The 22,754-nt window shown below is 40.4% G+C and overlaps 1 protein-coding gene across 1 annotated transcript in view; it reads right to left on the reverse strand.

Annotated features, from left to right (window-relative positions):
* Positions 1-226: 226 nt before the first annotated feature.
* Positions 227-22,754, reverse strand: part of antxr2 (ANTXR cell adhesion molecule 2) — a 208,971-nt gene continuing 186,443 nt past the window's right edge. Inside the window, exon 17 of the mRNA XM_033023964.1 lies at positions 227-3,453. Coding sequence (XP_032879855.1) covers positions 3,415-3,453 — 39 coding nt within the window. The 3' untranslated portion in view covers positions 227-3,414. The remainder of the gene's footprint in view (positions 3,454-22,754) is intronic.

Consider the following 22,754-nt stretch of genomic DNA (forward strand, 5'->3'; position numbering starts at 1 on the left):
TCTCCAGCATTTCCTGCTGCAATATTCTGCTAATTTATTTGTGCAAGACCTTAAAGATGTTCAAAAATCTTACAAGCACGATTGAAAACCCTCATGGTGGTGCAAAATCTCAAACAATAATTCAATCTTGCATGAAAGTGGAGTTTGCAGTTTTTGGTGACAGCTCAGGCTGTATACTAAACAAAAAATTAAATCATTGTGAACTCAAAACATTTAATAATTATAATAACATTTAGGGGTTTACTTTAATCAATTTACGTAAAACAAAACAGACAAGTAAAATGTGCACCTCTTGGACAAAGTACTTGAAAAGTAAAATAGACCATACTGATTCTGGATGTGATATTTTTGTTGCTGATTACTGGCGTAGTGGATGCTTATATTTCATTTTCCATGTTGTAGAGGTGTTGGAGACAGAAACAGCTCAGCATTTTGTTAAGATACAACTGCACAACTTCATACAACTGCTAGCAGTATTTTTTCTTTGTGAATTAGTTTAAAATATATGCATATTTGTGTCTTATTTCAACTTTACTAGCTGCGGCAAAACTACCCCCCGAGCTGAGCACTCGCAAATCAATCTGCAAATAAACTCTAACACAATTTTCTTGCACTGGTGTGATCACAGACATTTTTATTGTTATTTCTGTTTTTTATGAAGGATTTGAGCATTCATCTAAACAAAGAAAAAGATCAGACAGAAATTACTCACATAATTATAATAGTATCTATTGAATATGTTTGTAATATATTCTCCAAATTAAACTATGGGAATTTGGATAAACATGTATTTTGTAATTTGCAGATTTATGAAAAATATATTAAGCTGAACAACATATGACATTTTAATTTTATATTCCCCAATTGTTGTTCAGATGTTAATTTTCTTTTCTGCATTACTTTTACATCCATATATTTCAATGAATTTGCTGATAGGATATCATTTTGTTCAAAATGTTAAACAGCAATATTATAAGTTAATTTTTGGTAATGCTATATATAATTTTAAATAAATAAATTATTACTCAAGATTTTTGAAGTGATGTTAGCGAATCAAAATAACACTTTGTGTAAGACTACACAGTGAATCTATGATAAATTTACACAGCGGTAAGAGTTTCCAGATTAGGCATTATGCTGTACCGTTCCACACATGATATGCACAAGTAGTTTGGAATCGTATTTTAAATCTTTTTGAGCATATGTTAAATTAATGTTACAAAGAATCATAACAAGGCATATATATTTGTGCATAAAGACTTTAAACCAATTTTTATATTTATCCAAATTCTCAGTTTGCACAATGCACTAAAGCGTAATTCAGCAATGAGCCAGGCACATAGGCTGCAGTTTGGCACTAAGTTAAGTTACATAAGCATTAAGAAAAATAACACTTAGATTTTTTGCGCAACCTCTGAAGATAAATTACTTATGATATTACAGATCTGTGCAACATTAAACTGGTTCATTTTATTCTAAATTGGTGTAAACACAAGCGTGCACAAAGCTTTGGCTAAATGGAGACAGTTGTTCCTTAATGGGGGGGACTCTGGAATATAGTGTAATTCCTCAATTAAAAACACAGATAGTGAGTCCAACTCCACAGATATTGAAAATCCTCTTTTAAAAATAAAAAAAATTAATGGAAATCAGGCATATTTAAAAATTATAGTAACATTTATTTTGCACTGTACCAAAAGGCTGTACTTACAATCTTGCCATTGCTGTAAATAATAATGAGCAATAGATTAAGCAAGAGCAGCTTTGGCAACATCATACATTTTGCATGTAAACTAAAGGAAACACTCATGCCCCATGTGATTTTGATGAGCAGCTCAAAAGCATAATTAGACCAAGACTATTCACTATCGCTCTTCCCATCTCGCGCACTTGCTTGCCCACCAAATGTGAAATGTTCGCCTGTTCTCTCAAATGTGATGGTTGTTGAACTTATTTTTAGTGTCATTTGATAAGCTTCCCTGCTTGCAGAGAGGCATCCCACTGACCCAGCCACTGGTCATTGTCTATACCAGTTCACATCAAAGCAGGCGCGCTTTGTCAGGTTTCGACTCGAATATCCATTTTGCATTTCATGTACAGTATCGAAAGTGACTGCATCATTCGAGCTTTTTTCAGCTGCTGCCTTCTTCTCCCCCACAGTGTTTCCGCTCATACTGACATCATTTGGGATCGTTGTCTTGCCAAAGCGGTTGGGGAAAAAAAAGAATATATATATATTGCCTCAATATTTGGAAACGGGGCTGCAATAGAAAAAAACATAACTTGATTGCTTGGTTGCAAACAAGGGCACCTTTTCCTGTTTCACGCCTAACCAACACAAAATGCTTTTAAAAATCCAAGCATAGCTCAAAAAGCAATAGGTCATTCAATGTCAAAAAGCATAAAAAAATGAGGAAAATCTTCACAGGCTGCTGCTTGCTGTTGCCTTTAATTATATTAATTAAACTTTGAAATTCTCATGCAAAGAGAGTTGCTGGCTTGTGACACTGCAAAGTCCTTGGAGATTTGAGGAATAAGGGAATACCACGGTATGCAACCTTGGTTTGTAGCAGGATTGCTCTATTCTCTCTTATTTATTTGTTTAATAGAAGTAAGCAGATCAATGGGTATGCTTTAATACGATGACGGGTTATGCGCTACTGAACACAGGATTAGAGCAAATGCAAAGCACCAGCCACCACATCAAGCCTCACAGCACCAATGTCTCAATTTCTGCGGAAGATCTTTGGTTATAGGCTGTGCTGCTGTAAGATAACGCTCTATTAATTTTCTTTCTCAGTACATAATGAAAGAAAGGTGTCTTCAAAAACTAAAGGGCAAAGTCTAGCTGATTCCCGTACCTTGAGGCATTCTGTCTACATTTTGTCATGCGTGTGCACTTTTCAGTGGAAAATGACAAGATTTTCAGTCAGACGGCTCCCGTAAGGCATTGTAAAGTGGTGAAGTTGGAAAGATCTTGTGATGTGACATCGCCGAAAGGCAATGAACTTATGCACCGGGTAGGTCTGGTGAGATTGCTGCTCTGCCTGTGGCTAATAGGTTCGAGTTTGACAATACACTCTGTCTATAAAATTTGATTATCTGAAACAGCATATTATGGTCAAACTACATTCAGACTGGAAAAAAATGAGTGGGACGGGTGCTCATCTGCTCTGGCATTATGAAGGACTGATGATCGGAAAGGGAACTGAGCTGTTACTGTTCTTTACAAATGTCTTGACACATTGGTCTTGCTGTAGTCCTGTGGCAAGAGTTAACAAAATGCGCCTGGAAGTTGCAGTCTTTTCCCCATCTTTTTAATGGAAATCCACCGATGTCCATTGGAAGTAGAATATTCTTCACCATTCTTCAGTACTGAGTAGAGAAAATAAAGCAGCCCTAGCTTTGTGATGTTTATTGTGTCTGAACGCGACTGAAGTTGATGCACCGACCCTGTAAAGAAAGAAAAAATAAAGTAAATAATGGAAAGAATGAAACAAGTTTTGGTGTACAATAAATTAATAGTTATAAGCGTGGGGGGGGGGGGGGGGGGTGAAGGGAATTCTTAACACCTTTTATATATGATATTTTTACTTATCTGTACTTTGCCATCCTTTAAATATTGCCATAATTGCGCTGACTACTTCACACATGATATGCAGTACAATGTACAATTATCTTATTAACGTGTGTTTTGTTGAGTTGGCGTTACATGGAACTGGAGTCTCAACAAATTTTAAAAATGGTAGCTTCATTTCCTGGATTGAGCATTCACATTTGATGAACACTACAATTGGCTTCATATTTTGTGCCCCAAAGGAATGCAAGTAAACAAATTGCGCAGAATGGATGCACCGTGCTGGTGAAGACAGTTCTGAAGGCTGGAGATGACAGCCTACCCCTTTCACCTCTGCAACCTGGCTTCAGATTCAGTCCATATTTGACAAAAAGTCTCAGTTTAGTTCAAGACTCAAATGGCCAGCCTCAATCTAGACTGTCAGGAAGATAACCATGACACTGTGCTGCAAACCAGCAATAATTAGAAGGAATAAAAGTGCACAGGATAAAAAGTGAAACCGCACAGTATAGCTTAGAATCAGGTCATTTGGTCTAACACACAAAGCTATGTTTTATTCAAACCTTTCTTCTTTACTTATTTATTAGCCCCTCAAATGCTTATCCTGCCTCACCTTAACAAATTCTCTGGTATCCATCTCAACCACTTTGTGTGATTGTAATTCTATGCTTTCACAACTCTACGGATAAAAACTTATTTCTAAATAGTTTTTAAAAATTTCTTAGTGACTCTATTAGTTTAGTTAGAGATATAGTGCGGAAACAGACCCTACAGCCCACTGAGACTGCGCTGACCAGCGATCCCTGCACACTACCCTGTCCCACTTAGGAGACCTAAACAGCAACCTCTGGTGACCTTGCCCGCCACCCTAGGTTTCCATGAGGTCACCGGAGGTTTTAGTCATTCTACCTAATGGTCGAAAATGGTTTCCGCGTGGTCGAGGCTTCATCTAGGTTGCTGCTATTTTTTCATCATGATTAGAACCGGCCTAGACTAAAAATAGGTTGCCGTTTTAAAAACCGATAATTTTTTAGTCGCAGGTCTAGTCGAAGCCGGTTTTCTTCATAGTCGAGGAAGGTTTTCAACATATGCGTAGGAGGTGGTAGGTGGTTGCAGGTCACCTTGACCTTGATTTTTTTTTGGGTGGCGGGCAAGGCCACCAGAGGTTGCTGTTTAGGTCTCCTAAGTGGGACAGGGGCTTAACACTATCCTACACACACTCTGGGCAGTTTCCAATTTTACTGAAGCCAATGAACCGAAACATTTCTGGAATGTGGGAGGAAAGCGGAGCACTGGGAGAAAATTCACGCAAGGCACGGGGAGAATGTACAAACTTTGTACAGAGTTTATCTTATCTTATAGTTTTGAGTGTTGCTCTGTCTCATGAGCTAAAATGCCCTGGGGTAGATATAGATGTTTACTTGTGCTAAACGCTATGGAACCATGCTGCAGATTGAGGACGATGTAAAACCATCACTTAACTATATGTATTCTTCAATGAAAAACGTTCATAATATTAGGGCGGCCACGGTGGCGCAGCAGTAAAGTTGCTGCCTTACAGCGCTTAAAGTGCCAAAGACCCAGGTTCGATCCTGACTGTGGGTGCTATAGACAATAGACAATAGGTGCAGGAGTAGGCCATTTGGCCCTTCGAGCCTGCACCGCCATTCACTGTGGTCATGGCTGATCATCCACATTCAGTACCCCGTTCCTGCCTTCTCACCACATCCCCTGACTCTGCTATCTCAGGGAGCGACTGTGGCCCTTCGCCCCACCGCCCGCTCCCTCCCTCCCATACTCTCTTCAAATTCTTACTCTTTCTCTCTCTCTCCCTGCGTTTCCTGCAACTAAACAGCCACTCACTTTTTAAAACAGCCCGCAAACTCGGGAGAAAGTAGCTCTCCGTTCAAACTTCATTCATTTTTATTAAAAAATACTCTTTCCCTCACCCTCCCAACACATGCACACGTATCTGGCGCTGTTACTATGGGCCTGCCGGTGGGAAATGTCACGGTATCGTGGGGTTCCAGTTAATGGGAGCCTCCACACCTCGAACTCCCTGAAACATGGACCCCCCACGCTATGTGTATGAAGTTTGTGCATTCTCTCCGTGTACGCGTGGGTTTTCTCCGAGATCGTCGGTTTCCTCCCACATTCCATAGACATACAGGTATGTAGTTTAATTGGCTTGGTGTAAATGTAAATTGTCCCGAGTGTGTGTAGGATAGTGTTAATGTGCGGGGATCGCTGGTTGGTGCGGATTTGGTCGGCCGAAGGACCTGTTTCCGTGCTGTATCTCTAAACTAAACTAAATTAAACTAAATGTCTGTTAATCTCCTCAGTTTTTACCCTTAAAATTTTTTTCATATTTGCCTTGTTATAATCTTGTATTTCTGGTATCATTCTCGTAAATCTTTGCTCTATCCTCTGTGATGTCCATATGTAAATTTCGTAAAATGTGGACTGGAATTCATTAACTCTAAATTTAGCATACCCTTTCTTTTTAATTCTATCCTTCAAGTTATAAGCATACTGATACTATTTCAAAGGAGTGAGTATGGAATGGGTTGAGAAATGCTGCTGCCATCAGATCAACACTATGTCTACAACAAAGTCAACAGAAAACTTGTATTTGGTCATTTAGAATTTATTGTTAAATGCAATTGATTTTAATTTTATTGAAGAGATTTTTTTAAAATCTGAATTCTCTCATTTTAAATAAGCATTAAGTTTTTGAAAAGTAAGATAAACTCTTATTCTTGTATAGATTTAACAGGAACATGTGAATCCATTTACTGTTAATTATCAGCTGGCTGTGTCATAACAATTTACTGAGCAGTAAAATAGCTTTGCTATTATCCACTGAAAATTAGATCTTCCCTGAAGAAGCAAAGAAGGAGATTAGGGTAAACAGAATATAAATATGCTTTGTAAGATTTGCTGATGATATTTGAAAAATGAGTTTTCAGAGTCTACGCAGGCTCTGAAATAATTTGCACAAATAATTTGATAATTATTGCTCTGCAAAATATGTTATGGTTTCCGCACAATCTTAATGCAGACAATAATAATTTCGGTGCATAAAAGCAGATGATTGGAGATTAATGAGAACGGGTACAAAAACAAACTAAATAAAGTGAAACCGTATAGAGACTAAACAGGTACACAAAAATGCTGGAGAAACTCAGCGGGTGCAGCAGCATCTATGGAGCGAAGGAAATAGGTGACGTTTCGGCCCGAAACGTCACCTATTTCCTTCGCTCCATAGATGCTGCTGCACCCGCTGAGTTTCTCCAGCATTTTTGTGTACCTTCGATTTTCCAGCATCTGCAGTTCCTTCTTGAATACTAGAGACTAAATAGATTGTTTTTACATGCAAATTTAAGATGCACATTGGGAGGTAAACACTCTTCCTCATTTTCAGAGCATATACAACACATTTTAGGATGCATGATAGTCTGTACAGATTTCCCCATGTTGAGAATGCTTAGTAGTTCTCTTAATAGCAATGTATGAGGAAACTGACTATTTTCCCTTGCTAACATCTTCACAGATGTGTAGGAAGGAACTGCTGATGTTGGTTTACACTGAAGATAGAAGCAAAATGCTGGAGTAACTCAGCGGGTCAGGCAGCATCTTTGGAGGAAAGGAATTAGTGACATTTTGAATCAACCCATTCCTTTTCTCCAGATATGCTGCCTGACCCGCTGAGATACTCCAGCATTTGGTGTACGTCTTCACAAACGTTGTATATCAATCACCTTGAACTATTTAACGTTAGAGACTGAAGGAACTGAAGATAGATACTCGAGCAGGTATTAGTACCGCACCCCTCATCTCCCATCAAAGGAAAAAAATCACATTTCAGGATCAGTTTAAGCAGCATTTATAAAGTTGCTGGCAACAACTTGAAGAAATAATTTAAGATATGTGAGATGCGGAAATCTGAGACAATATTTTCCTTCAATAAGAGAATGATTGAGTGGAGCCAAATCATCTTTGCAAACTCATTCATGTAGACCATGAAGATAATTCAGAATTTAGCTTTGATGAGCTGATGTAAAATGATACTGTAAAAAGAGGGCAGCACACTTACACAATTTTGTGAATAGTACTGGTGGCAAAAGTAACTGGACAGGTCCGACTAATGTTAACCACTTATGACGCTGCAGAAATAGTCAAATGTTTGAAGACCACCAAATTATAAAGCACTGCTACTGGGGCCAATAATGCTAAAACATTGTGAAAACCCTTGGTACTTTAAAGATGTGCAGCTATAGAAATAGTCCAGCTTTCAGCACGGACTTCAATATAACGGTATTTTAATTAGATTAAGGGGCATTGAACTCATTCATCAGCTGAAGGGAAACAAACAGAATCCCTAAAATGGATACTTACAAAGCACAATTAACCGTATGAACTATGAAGAATAGATTCCAGTGCGGCCTGAACAATATTACCTAGAATTCCTTTGAAGCTTATGCATAGAGTAGTTAATACACATAATTATAATATCTGTAAAGAGCACACTTAGGAAATGAAGATGCAGTCTGAATTTATGTTGTAATATCCTTTGTCCCATATGTGGTCGGATAAATAAAAACAGAGAAATAAAATAAACTAATCATCCTTAATTACCAAGAACTGAGGAGTCTATTTACCTATGAACTACCAGGTGACTCGGCAACTGGTAATGCTTTTTATCACACCACTGCAGTAAACTAATACTTTCAAAAAAATGAAATTAAATGAAACACCTACATTTCATGGATATACACCAGGTTTTATATTAATTATAGAAAAAAGTCTAGCTGTACAACTAAGCAAGCTACTGGCCAAAACATGACAGATGAAAATTGCATCCCAGCAATGATTACATTTGCATTAATTATGAACATTACGGTCCAGCTACGTGCCAGACAAAGAGGGATTTTCCTAGGGAGCACCTGGGGAATAGAGAATATCAATTATCAAACAGAAAATATCTGATTCCAGAGCTATGGGCAAAATCCCTCGATAAGCCACATGAAAGGAACTGATGTTCAAACTGCATGAGAACATACATTTTTGGAATTTAACAAACTAAGGTGAATCCTTCAATCCTCAATAATTACATTCTTCCCTTGACTATGCAATACATCTATGTGTTGGCAATTTCCAAATTCAGGTGGTTTATAAATATCAGGGAACCAAATCGCTTTCAATGACTAACTTATCAGTTTCACACAATGCTGAATGATCTGTCCTGCAAACTGTTGGTAGTCACAAATGCCTCTCCCTATCTTAGAAGCAATGAAAAGAGGATGAGAAGAAGGTGCAAGAGTAAAGTAAATCTCTGGCTAAGCATGAATGTTACTAAAAAGCTGTAGAACTGGAACATGAAGGGAATATTAAAACTGAACATGTATGTTCTAACAATTGTAACTGGCAGGGTAAAAATAGCACAAAGAAAGAACTGCAAATGTTGGTTAATACACAAAAGGACATAAAGTGTTGGAGTAGCTCAGAAAGTCAGACAGCATCTCTGGAATACATGGACAGATGACGTTTCGGATGGAGACCTTTGCTCAGATGCTGCCTGACCTACTGAGCTATTCCAGCACTTTGTGTCCTTTAGGATACAATAATAACTGGTCACAGAATGGTGCCAGCATGGAAGGAAGCCACTTGGCTTATCCAGCCTGCTTTAGCTATGTACAAGGTCTACCCTTCTATCTTCTGCCAATAGCTGTGTAAATTCTCCCTTTTTAACAACTTATCCATCACCTTTTTTAAAGTCTTAGTTATAATCCTTGGCATTGCACTGCAGACAAAAACTCATATGTCAGGCTGTTATTCATTGATTACAGCTCGACATTTAATACAATCATCCCCTCCAAGCTGGTTAGCAAACTCGCAGAACTGGGTCTCTGCGCATTCCTCTGCAATTGAATCCTCGATTTCTTCATTCACAGACCACAGTCTGTTCGTATTGGTGGAAATGTCAGACTCGATAACAATCAGCACGGGAGCACCTCAAGGCTGCGTGCTCAGCCCCCTGCTATACTCACTCTATACTCATGACTGCGTAGCCGGTCATAGTGCGAACTCCATCATCAAGTTCGCTGTTGTGGGACGTATCACTGATGGGGATGAGTCAGAGTATAGAAGAGAGATCGTGCGACTGTCTATATGGTGCCAGCACAATAACCTGGCCCTCAACACCAGCAAAACCAAGGAACTGATTGTGGACTTTGGAAGGAGTAGGATCGATACCCACATTCCCGTTTATATCAACGGGTCGATGGTTGAAAGGGTCAAGAGCTTCAAATTCCTGGGCGTGCACATCTCTGAAGATCTTTCCTGGTCCGAGAACACGGATGCAATTATTAAGAAAGCGCATCAGCGTCTCTACTTCCTGAGAAGATTACGGAGAGTTGGTTTGTCAAGGAGGACTCTCTCTAACTTCTACAGGTGCATAGTAGAGAGCATGCTGACCGGTTGCATCATGGCTTGGTTCGGCAACTTGAGCGGAGAGGAAGAGACTACAAAATGTAGTAAACACTGCCCAGTTCATCATCGGCTCTGACCTCCCTTCCACCGAGGGGATCTATCGCAGTCGCTGCCTCAAAAAGGCTAACAGCATCATCAAGGACCCACACCATCCTGGCCACACACTCATCATCCTGCTACATTCAGGTAGAAGGTACAGGAGCCTGAAGACTGCAACGACCAGGTTCAGGAAAAGCTACTTCCCCACAGCCATCAGGCTATTAAACTTGGCTCGGACAAAACTCTGAACATTAATAGCCCATTATCTGTTATTTGGGCTTAATCAGTTTATTTATTCATGTGTGTATATATATATATAATGGTATATGGACACACTGATCTGTTTTGTAGTCAATGCCTACTATGTTCTGTTGTGCTGAAGCAAAGCAACAATTTCATTGTCCTATCAAGGACACATAACAATAAACCCTCTTGAATCTTGACCCTAAGCTCTTGCTGTGCAATTCCTTTTCCTTTGCTTCCTTGAAAATGACATTGAGAGATGGCTTGAACATTGTGTAACCTGATGACAAGAGTGAAAAATTGGAACATTTTCTTGGTGCTGGTTAGGAGGCAGGTAATTGATAGTAAAGTAAAAGAGATTTATGTACAACAGAGTGTACACATTGGCTCTTTACCCTGGGCTTTGCTGATGTGAGAAGCTGGCCCTTTGAATAATTAGTGCGGAGAGTTTGGAGGAAGTGGGTGAGGGAAAACTAGTTAAATCGCTTGCCAAAGTCGGAGTCTTCAAAGAATAAAGCACTGTTCCGCAAGGGGCCGTCCAAGGTTCATTGTCGAACGAATCATCATTAATTAAAATCACTTTGCAGCAGTAATAAGAATCACTCATATCCAAAAAACGCTGCTTTATTGAAACCTAGAAATCTTCCTTTGTCTTTTGATTTTAACGTTCAGTAGTAAGTGTGCCAAATCCAGCTTCCAATTCCATAGACATTCCAACAATTTAAGACTTGGAATATTTGGCCAATGTGGCAGAGTTGTTACCAATACCTTCTCATTGACAAGCAGAGCAAGATAAGAAGGGACCCATCCCAAAAGGTCACCTCGCCATGTTCTCCAGACATGCTTCCTGACCCACTGAGTTACCCCAGCTCTTTGTGTCTTTTTTGTAAACCAGCATCTGCAGTTCTTTGTGTCTCTCTGAATATGATGTTTAGCTTGTTCGCATTTTTAACTGCTGTGCCTATTCCCAGATGTTTATTCATATAGTTAGCAAGATTATAAGGATCGGACCTCTTGCATCAGCAGCCTATGGAGCCCACCGTGATTTGCAGATCCACTGTCCACAGAATATGTAAACCCTCAATAGAGGGCACAAGTGGAGCAGATACAAAGTGGGACAGTGGCAGGTGGGGGAAGTGAAGAGAGTGTGGGCCCCTCAGACATCCCTGCCTTAAGAGCACAGTCCAACCCCAGCATAGTCCTTGTAATATGGAAGTTGCTGGTTAGCACCCTCTCTGCTTCTGTAGCACTGTAGACCAGCTCTTGTTACCCTAGCCACTCTTTATTGAAGACTGAACTTACAGATCTTTACTATACTCTGATACACCCATGTGCGCAGACAACTAATGGATCATGACAACTGGCATCCCAATAATATAGTGATTGGACACTGGTTTAATATATATATTTATATATATATATATAAAATGGAAGGGTTTAATATACAGTTGATCCTGAAGTTGGTTAGATGCCTGGTAATTCTGGCTGGTGGCATGGAATAGGCTGCATCTCCCACTCAAGTGATGCCATGGTAATTGCATCACAGTGTTGCATGGGGCATGTAGAGACCCATTGAGATGTGCATTAGAGAAAGTTTAAAGACTTCAAAAGCACTAAGTGGGTATTGGTCTTGTCAAATTTCTATGATGGGCATTTCTATCAACAAACTACATTGCAGCAATATGGTTATGAGTACTTGCTGGTGCAATAATTTAACTTACTCACCTTTGAAAGAACTTTGCAGTGTGTGACTAGCAGGAAATAGTTGCAGGCTGCCAAAGCGTCATGCTGAACATGTCAGTGACAGCAGGCAGCGGGAACTGTGTGTTTGAATGTCAGGAACCCCACACCTGAGCTTGGCAGGAATAATGGAGAGGAAATATAATGTCTTGATTGGAACAGTGAAGCACTCTCTCACCTCTAACCTGAGAATCTGCATGAAGCTGAGCGCTGGCTGAATGAAGCCATCATAATGACTGCCAAAATATTACCTGTATGTTGCTGCATATCAAATGCAAATTTATGGAGTTCGCCAATGTTTCTGTGTGATCCGCTGGAGCATACAAGGCTGCAAATGCACACATAAAGATATCCTCTAACTGCTGGTAAACTGAAACCTTGGCAAAGCCCAGTGCTCTGCTTCTGTGCACTGTACCCTCAACACGGAAAGAGAGAAAGTCATTAGTTCTGGACAAGTCCTACTAATGTTAACCACTCATGACACTACAGAAATAGTCAAAAGTTAAAAGACCACCAACTTATAAAGCACTGCCACTGGGGCCAATAATGCTAAAACATTGTTTAAACCCTTGGTACTTTAAAGATGTGCAGTTGTAGAAATAGTTCATCTGACTCGCGATACGTTACGATATAACTTTATTTATCCCAGGAGGGAAATTGATCAAGTGTAGGCAGTAGACTGATATGTTGCTAATGTCACAGCTGAAGTCTTGAATGACCACAAGTCTAAAAAAAATCCAGGCCAATTAGTTTCAGAATAGTTCCTTCAGCTCGACAATGAAACAGGAACACTGTTTTTACTCAGTTTTTACTCCGTTCAAAGAAGCAATTTCTTTCCACAAATACTTTGTGGTTGAATTAGAGATGTTCAGAGTATAACAACAAGAACGAAGTATTGGTTCTCTCTCCTAAGTTTCATTTCTTTTATTTGAGATTTGTAAATAGAGAATCAAACTTTCATTGTCTATCGCTAGGGAAATTGAACACAAAAGTAGACAGGTCATATTTTAGTTATTTAGACCATTAGTGAGGCCTCATCTGGAAAGTCTTACTCAGTAATGTTCTCCTTGCTTAAGCATATAACTGGGTTAGAAGCAGAACAAAAAATATGGAATGGGTGGTTTGTCTCATGAGGAAAGGTTGGGCAGCTAGTCTGTTGGAGTTGATAAGAATGAGGTGATAATTAAAACAAGGAATCTACTGAGGCACCTTTACAGAATAATAGTAGAGTCGATAATTCCACATGTGTCAGGAAACATGGAGGTGAGGTTTTTTTTCTCCATTTAAGATAGAGGTGAAGTTGTAAGTCTTCAAAATGCTTCCTAAAAGGCCCAGAGCCTTTGAATATCTTTAAGGTGGAACTGTCAAGTTTAGGTGACAATCAGATCAGCTATTACCTTGCTGAAAGGTGAAGCTAGTTGAAAGGGCAATATATCCTCTCCCTGTTTCGAGTCAAGCCATGTCAAGTCAAGTTTATGGCCATGTGTACAGTATGGTGAAGTACAGGTGCAAAGAAAATCTTGATTCCTGCAACTTCACAGGCACATTGACTCGTGAAGCACAGGCACATAAATTATACATAAACTGTCTATAAATTCTGGAAGACTGAAAAGAAAAAGGCAGTGCAAAAAGATCAAAACATTAGTGTAAAACACAATTAGAAACAAGTCCATGCTCATGCAAGAGCATGACCGAGATGAGAAAATCATTTTTTACACAGAGAGTGGTGAATCTGTGGAATTCTCTGCCACAGAAGGTAGTTGAGGCCAGTTCATTGGCTATATTTAAGAGGGAGTTAGATGTGGCCCTTGTGGCTAAAGGGATCAGGGGGTATGGAGAGAAGGCAGGGATGGGATACTGAATTGGATGATCAGCCATGATCATATCGAATTGCGGTGCAGGCTCGAAGGGCCGGATGGACTACTCCTGCACCTATTTGTTATGTTCTATGTCTAAGAGGTGGTCCACAGTGTTACATTGCCAAGGTAGGATTTGGATTGTGCAGGTCGGTTGAAGAATTTGATGGTTGTCAGAAAGAAGCTGCTCCTGAACTTGGTGGTGTGTAACTTTTGACTTGTATGTATTAATCGCATACTTGGTTGGGAAATAATAGGCTATGATTATTCTAATTATCTTTCCACAGTTATCAAAATGAAAATATAACCCACGTTATCCACTAAGAAGGAAAACTTTTTCCCTGAACAAATTTAATTAAATTGAGTCACATGAATCTTGGAATATGATTAGACGTTAAATTTAAAATATTTACTGCTGCATCCAGGATAACCAATAAGTATGACAGAAGTCAATAGTAAATGCATTGTGGATGACAATTTCCGAAACACTGAATTACTTTTATTACAATACATACTGACGTTAATGAAGGTGTGGCCTCTCTCTGCCATACAATTGCTCCCCAGAGAATGTGTGAGGGGTTATATTATTGCCAAAAACATAAATATAAAACTTTCTAGTTTCGGTGCTTTTAAGAAATATTAAATATTTTCATCGTTGGAATATTTGATTTGGCAAAGATCAAATCAGCTCTCAGCAGCCATTTTTTAAAAACTTCTATACAGTGCAAAGATTTCAAGAACATTCAAGATGGTTCTCATCAGAGAAATGTGATAAACAGACTTTATTTATATGAACAAAGCCTTGTCTTGGGTGGCTAATTGTGACAGAAGTTCCGTAGTATTGCTGCAAGAAAAGACAGGATGTGGCTTTTAATTGAATCAGGGTTGTCATTGCTGGTGGAGGTTTATTAACCTTCTCTTGCCTGCTTTTAAATTTGGCAATAAACGTCTTTAAAAATTCCAGACACAATCCTTTCTTTGTACTCTGAATATTTCAGTCATATAAGGATTCCCATTACCATCTCGCGGCAAGGACTAAAAATAAAACTATCACGTTATTTGGAATGCAAATACATTCTGCTTTTCTGATGGCAGATAACTGGAAAATGTGCATTGCAGATGTTCCCTGCTTGATGGACTGCTGTGAATCTTAACTGCTCCTCCTTGCTTTCATTGAGTCAAAGGGATGTCACTGCCATGTAACAGCTCTGGGCACAGGCCCTTGCTGTTTCAAGCCTATTTTCAGATAGCTGCCAATAGATTGGCCACAGTCACATCACAGAAGGTACAGCAGGCGCAGATGGTATTAATGCATGAAAGTGATCAAGGCAGATTTTCGGCATAGGGAGCTCAGGACCAACAATTCCAAATGACTGCAGTGACCCCCCGCTCTTCCCAAGGAATGCCAAGGTTAAAAATAAAATCCCCATATCTTGTCCATGTCAGGAAAATACAACAAATGTACAATCTCTTTGTTAAGGTTATTCCACAGCACAAAACAATGCATTCAGTTTATTAAAAACAGGAACATTTCTGGACACATCTATGACTCAGGGCATAGAGTCCAAGTCTAACTTTATGCTGCCAAAAAAGGCATTATTTTTAAACAAAGCAGGTACTTACAGCACTGAAACTACATGTTCTATCATAGAATTAAAACATACATTAACTTTTTTGTAGGGATTTACACTTTCCTGTTTTTTACTTCACTTTTCTCAGCCAGCAGGTACATCACATGATTTCCATCATATGTTATATATTATATATATATACCAAGTACCAAGTTGCTCTCCCGAGTTACTCTTCAGCCAACGACTATCGACGTGTGGAAAAATCATCACATGATAAAAATGATGTCATGCAGTTTTTTTCACTATAAAAAGCCTCCCATGTTTAAATTTCTTAGGGTTATGGAATCAAGAGATATGGGGAGAAAGCAGAAACGGGGTACTGATTTTGGATGATCTGCCATAATCATATTGAATGGCAAAGCTGGCTCGAAGGGCCGAATGGCCTACTCCTGCACCTATTTGCTATGTGTTTATACCTTTTAAATGTTTTGACATGCGTTTCAGGATTCCAGCATCTGTCTTTTCCAAGGTACACAAAAATGCTGGAGAAACTCAGCGGGTGCAGCAGCATCTATGGAGCGAAGGAAATAGGCAACGTTTCGGACCGAAACCCTTCTTTTCCAATATCCCTTTCCCTGTATTTCTCTTGGGCTTTTCCTCTCTTTCCCCAACATATCTCCTCCATCTGCCAGTCCATCTGAGTGTAGATATGAAGTTCTTCTTGGCTGTCTATCTGTATATGTGGACTTTCCATTAAAAGTCATCCATGATCATTATCTCACAATCCTTCAGGTGTTTTTGCCACTCATTTCTCATCGAGTCATGGGTTCATACAACCCAGAAACAGCCTACAATGTCCATTCCAACCATAGCCTTCCTGACTGTTATTCGAGTTCTGGCCCATATACTTTGTAAACCTGCCTCCGTCGTGTTCTCAGATTACGACTACAGTACTTACTGGGTTGAGAAAAAAATCATCAGATGCCCTCTATTTCGCCTGCTGCTCACGTTAAATCTACGCCCTTTGATGAGTTCAATTAATCTGATTATTGTCTGTCCTCATTCATTTCATTATACGTGCACTTGAGCAGCGTGTGTCACTGCTCCAGGGACCCGGGTTCGATTCTAACCTCCGCTACTATTTTATGGAGTTTCCCCCAAGTGCTCCCTTTCGCTCCCCGCATGCTGCTTTGTTGTATGAATGCTCCCCGCAACACCTGCGGTGTTGTATGAACCCATGACTCGATGAGAAATGAATGGCAAAAACACCTGAAGAACTGTCACCTTCCCCCGATGTGTCGCTGAGTGGTCGAATGGGGCTCAGGTGGGAAATTGATGTGAATGGGGGCAGAATTGAGATTGAGGTAAATGAGTGTTTGACGGCTGGCTCAGTGGGCCGAAGCGCCTGTTTCCGCCCTTTGGGACATTTTCACCAGGTGTGTGCGCTGCCATACGCGGAGCTTCGTATTTGTAAATGTTTCTTGTCTAATGTACTTTTTTAAACGCACTGAACCCGAGTTTTGGGATTTTTCAATATATAGGCTGACGCTTAGTACATTTCTCACCCCTGTTATTCATCGCTCGGCAGACTGTATTTCGGGGATCTCGCCTCACACCTGTATCATTGGCCACGTTATCATATCCTGCACTGTTTTATCCGTGTCTGCAGATGGTAGCGAACGACCCCAAAGGATATTCCCCTTCGTGTTGGCAACGTTTTGCAATTGCTTTATTTTTCACATAAAGGCGATTTATTTTTAAAGTTGGTGTGGATTATTTCATTTTCAAATAATCTTATTCAAACAAGAGATGGACACAAAAAGCTGGAGTAACTCAGCGGGTCAGACGGCATCTACGGAGAAAAGGAATAGGCGACGCTTCGGGTCGAGACTCTTTTTCAGCGATGCTGCATGACTCGCTGAGCTACTCCAACTTTTTGAGCCTGTCTTCGGTGTAAACCACCATCTGCAGTTCCTTCCTACACTTATTCAAACAGGAATGCATTCACTCCCCCCCCCCCCTTAAATAAAAGCTAACAAAAAATCCAAAGGGCCAATGTTACGTTGGCACCAGTGAATGAAATCAGAAATGTATTTGTCACACAATAACGTGGCGGAAATGGGGAAGTTGCTTTTTCTAAAAAAGCTGCTGGGTCAATTGAGATTTTTGATGATGATACTTTATTGTCATGTACCGAGTTAAATACAGAGGCACCAACAAAGTTACAAAAAGTACTCATCCCTTCTTTGCCCCACTCCCACCAGGTCCCCCTTAATATGTTGATTGAGAATCAACATACAGTGGCTTGCAAAAGTATTCATACCCCTTGAACTTTTCCACATTTTGTCACGTTACAACCACAAACGTAAAGGTATTTTATTGGGATTTTATGTGATAGACCAACACAAAGTGGCGCATAATTGTGAAGTGGAATGAAAATGATACATGGTTTTCAAATATTTTTACAAATAAAAATCTGAAAAGTGTGGCGTGCAAAAGTATTCAGCCCCCTTTACTCTGATACCCCTAAATAAAATCCAGTGCAACCAATTGCCTTCAGAAGTCACGTAATTAGTAAATAGAGTCCACTTGTGTGTAATCTAATCTCACAAAATACAGCTGTTCTGTGAAGGCCTCAGAGGTTTGTTAGAGAACATTAGTGAACAAACAGCATCATGAAGCCCAAGGAACACACCAGAAAGGTCTGGGATAAAGTTGTGGAGAAGTTTAAAGCAGGGGTAGGTTATAAAAAAATATCCCAAGCTTTGAACATCTCACGGAGCACTGTTCAATCCATCATCCGAAAATGGAAAGAGTATGGCACAACTGCAAACCTACCAAGACATGGCCGTCCACCTAAACTGACAGGCCAGGCAAGGAGAGCATTGATCAGAGAAGCAGCCATGGTAACTCTGGAGGAGCTGCAGAGATCCACAGCTCAGGTGGGAGAATCTGTCCACAGGACAACTATTAGTCGTGCACTCCACAAATCGGGCCTTTATGGAAGAGTGGCAAGAAGAAAGACAGTTGAAAAAAAGCCATAAGAAGTCCCGTTTGCAGTTTGCCATAAACCATGTGGGGGACACAGCAAACATGTGGAGGAAGGTGCTCTGGTCAGATGAGACCAAAATTGACGTTTTTGGCCTAAATGCAAAACGCTATGTGTGGCGGAAAACTAACACTGCACATCACCCTGAACCAACCATCCCCACTGTGAAACATGGTGGTGGCAGCATCATGCTGTGGGGATGCTTTTCTTCAGCAGGGACAGGGAAGCTGGTCAGAGTTGATGGGAAGATGAATGGAGCCAAATACAGGGCAATCTTGGAAGAACCCTGTTAGAGTCTGCAAAAGGCTTGAGACTGGGGCGGAGGTTCACCTTCCAGCAGGACAACGACCCTAAACATACAGCCAGAGCTACAATGGAATGGTTTAGATCAAAGCATATTCATGTGTTAGAATGGCTCAGTCAAAGTCCAGACCTAAATCCAATTGAGAATCTCTAGCAAGACTTGAAAATTGCTGTTCACAGACGTTCTCCATCCAATCTGACTGAGCTTGAGCTATTTTGCAAAGAAGAATGGGCAAAAATTTCAGTCTCTAGATGTGCAAAGCTGGTAGAGACATACCCCAAAAGACTTGCAGCTGTAATTGCAGCGAAAGGTGGTTCTACAAAGTATTGACACGGGGGGCTGAATACTTTTGCACGCCACACTTTTCAGTTTTCTATTTGTAAAAAAATTTGAAAACCATGTATAATTTTCCTTCCACTTCACAATTATGCACCACTTTGTGTTGGTCTATCACATAAAATCTCAATAAAATACATTTACGTTTGTGGTTGTAACGTGACAAAATGTGGAAAAGTTCAAGGTGTATGAAAACATTTGCAAGCCACGGTATCTATGTTAAATAAAGATGTCCAGGTATATACCGATAATTAGACCCAGAGTACAGATCAACCATAATCGAATCCAATGGAGTTCAGAACTAAAATGGCTAATTTGCTTATTCAAGCTTGAATGGAGTGTACCTAGTTTACTGAATGGTGAGGAAGGGGGCAGTGTTAGCTGATCCATGTGCCCCTGGCATATTTTGCTAATTACTGTTGTGTTGCCCCTTCCTCACATGACATCTGCAAACCTACCCTCCGGTAAAGGTTTGCTGAGAATGATGGCCTTTTGTTTTCTAAGGTTTTGGAACTAAGTCAGAGTTTACATTCGAGATACTGCTAAGTAAATCTGAATGACTCCAGCAGTTTGATATTCAGGGACAATCAAAATAACCATCACATTCAAACAAAACCTTTGCTACTAATTTTTAATTCAAATTTAGAAATACAGGTGCACAACCTTTTATCCGAAGATCCAAATAACGAAAACCTCCGAATAGCAGACATTTTTTCGGTCCTTGAAAACGTTCACCGAGGGCGGCCCGCAGAGGTGACAGCGGAACCTCCGGTCAGTCCTCGAAGAAAGGGGAACTAAATCCCCATTCATAAAAGAGAAGGTGAGGGTACATTGCGCGGGAGAGTAGGAATCCCAAGACAAAGTTGAGTGAGCGTTCACCGAGGGTGGCCCGCAGAGGTGACAGCGGAACCTCCGGTCGGTCCTGGAAGAAAGGGGAACTAAATCCCCTTCATAAAAGAGAAGTGGAGGGTATATTGCCCGGGAGGGTATATCGCCTACCTGGAAGAAACCGGACATTTTTTGCAGGATGTCGTCTGCACACCAAAGCTCACGTTGGGCGCTAAACATGGCACGCCAAAGCTCACGTTTGGCGCCAAACGCACGTCGCCTCTGCTGCACATGGATATAAGAGTGTGAAAATGTCGCCTTAGGCCGCCTAAGGGCATGTAGCCCCGCTAGGGTGACATGAGTGCGAGAGGTGATTCAATGCTGCGGTCACATTTACAAATTCAGGAATTCATTCAACACACTGCATTTCATACAGACATTTATTCTGCAAGAAAAAACTACATTGAAGACTCAAACTCGCGACCGAGGAACTGCCGGGATCAAGGCGCAAACTCGCGACCTTGCGGATATGAGCCGAGCACTCTACTACTGAGCCAGCCATTAAAATCTACGCTAAAAAATTTCCATTCCCAAGGCCGACAAATTCCGAATTACGAAAAGTGTCTGGTCCCAAGGCTTTCGGATAAAAGGTTGTGCACCTGTAATAATTTGGCTTGGATTTTTATTTTATTACAAATGTTGTGGCTAGTATAATTAGCACATTCTATGGAGACCATTTAATGACAACAACTAAGCAGCAAGGGATAATTAATTATGAGATTGCTTAGCTTGCTGAAAATGGCTTTGTAAGTAAGCTATGTCAATATTAACTGGCAGTATACCAGAGGTTTAATTCATTCAAAGAGTACTTTGAACTGATAAATCTTCTGATGGTTAATAATCTCTTGAATTCTACTTTTGGCTACGATCATCTATTGATGTGAGAAATAATTTAGATCATTATTACTTGATTTACTCTTTAAAAACCCAAACCTTTATTCCTTCAAAGATCTTTCATTGTGTTGGCAGAGACAGTCCCAAGGTTAAATAACTAAATTTGGCAGGAGGCAAACCAAACAATTAAATTTGACGTGATAGTTCTCAGTAATATTTGAAAGGGGGCACAAAAAGGGAGCAGAGATTGTTTGGAGTTGAAATTTCCAAATTTAGCACCCAATTTTCAGGCCAATTGATGATTATCAACATTTGAATGTACATGCTGGCAGTGGAACTGGCAACCAAAGATCATAGCTCCAGTATCTTTGCTGGCAACTGCAGGTTTAGCACTCAAATGCTGATTAGATGTAATATTCCTGGAGCAGGACACACAGCCAGTAATCACCTACATCAAAGAGTGAGGTGGAACGGCCGGATGTGGAAAGAGCCTTCCAGGAGCAAAAGAAAGGCACGATTATTTATTTGATGGGATGCTTGAGTTTCTGCCGGTGGAGGAAAAGAGCGGGAGGAATTTTGTCCCACTTGCACTGTGAGGGAGGACGCGGGAACAGTTGAGGGACTGTAAGTGGGATGGATCTCCTGGGAGATCAATATAGGGAGTCGACTGGTATTATATAGTTCCTGTGCAACTGTTGCCAAGATTGACCAACATAAAGATTTAATCTCATAAATTAACTTCTCACAACCATTTCACTATCAGTGGTATCACAAACTCAGCACCTGTCATCTGCCATATGACCATGTACTCGTACACCAGCAATGCCAACCAGTACGTACCCCTTACAAGCATCCTTTACATTCCACTATCAATAATATCACAACTTCAGCACCTGTCATCTGCCATATGACTAAGTACTTGTACTGAAACCACCACCCAGATTCCACCCCTTCTACATACTTGCGTCCTTCGCTGGCACAATGCACACCTCAAACACATCATGCATTCTCGCTACTCGTAGCACTGCTAGAGTGCACCTGAACCTCCCTCTTCAGATTCTTACCTTGCATACTGCTGACTCTGGGCTTGCACTTTGTGGAATGGCTAGATTACACCCAAGCACTTACAGTGACCTTCAAGTGAAAGGTTTAATGGATCAAATGCCGAGATGGACTGATGGAATAATCTTGAGTAAAACACAAAGTACTAGAAGAGATAAAATAATTGAATGCCCTGTGTGCCCAGAGGAAAGTCCAGAGATAAAGCAGGATGTATGTCAGACACTGAAACAGGATGCTAACATTTTAAATTTGTGGTGTTAAGGAATTAATAATCATTGCAGGTATTCATGGAAGGATGATGATTTGAATTTGGTGCTGGGTAGGAGGCAGGAAGCAGGGTGCTGAATAAGTTGGAAGGCAGAGAATGAGAATCAAACAAATCAGGCAGGATTAAACTTGCAGTGAGAGTATAGAAATGGAAAATAGGTGCAGGAGTAGGCCATTCGGCCCTTCGAGCCAGCACCGCTATTCAACATGATCATGGTTGTTCATCCAAAATCAGTACCCCGTTCCTGCTTTCTCCCCATATCCCTTGATTCCGTTAGCCCTAAGACTATATCTAACTTTCTCTTGAAAAACATCCAGTGAATTGGCCTCCACTGCCTTCTCTGGCAGATTATTCCAGAAATTCACAACTCTCTGGGTGAAAACGTTTTTCATCATCTTAGTCCTATATGGCCGACCCGTTATTTTTAAACTGTGACTCCTGGTTCTGGACTGCCCCAACATCAGGGATATTTTTCCTGCATCTAGCCTGTCCAAT

Source organism: Amblyraja radiata, chromosome 1 (assembly GCF_010909765.2).
Source record: "Amblyraja radiata isolate CabotCenter1 chromosome 1, sAmbRad1.1.pri, whole genome shotgun sequence".
Lineage (NCBI taxonomy): Eukaryota > Metazoa > Chordata > Chondrichthyes > Rajiformes > Rajidae > Amblyraja > Amblyraja radiata.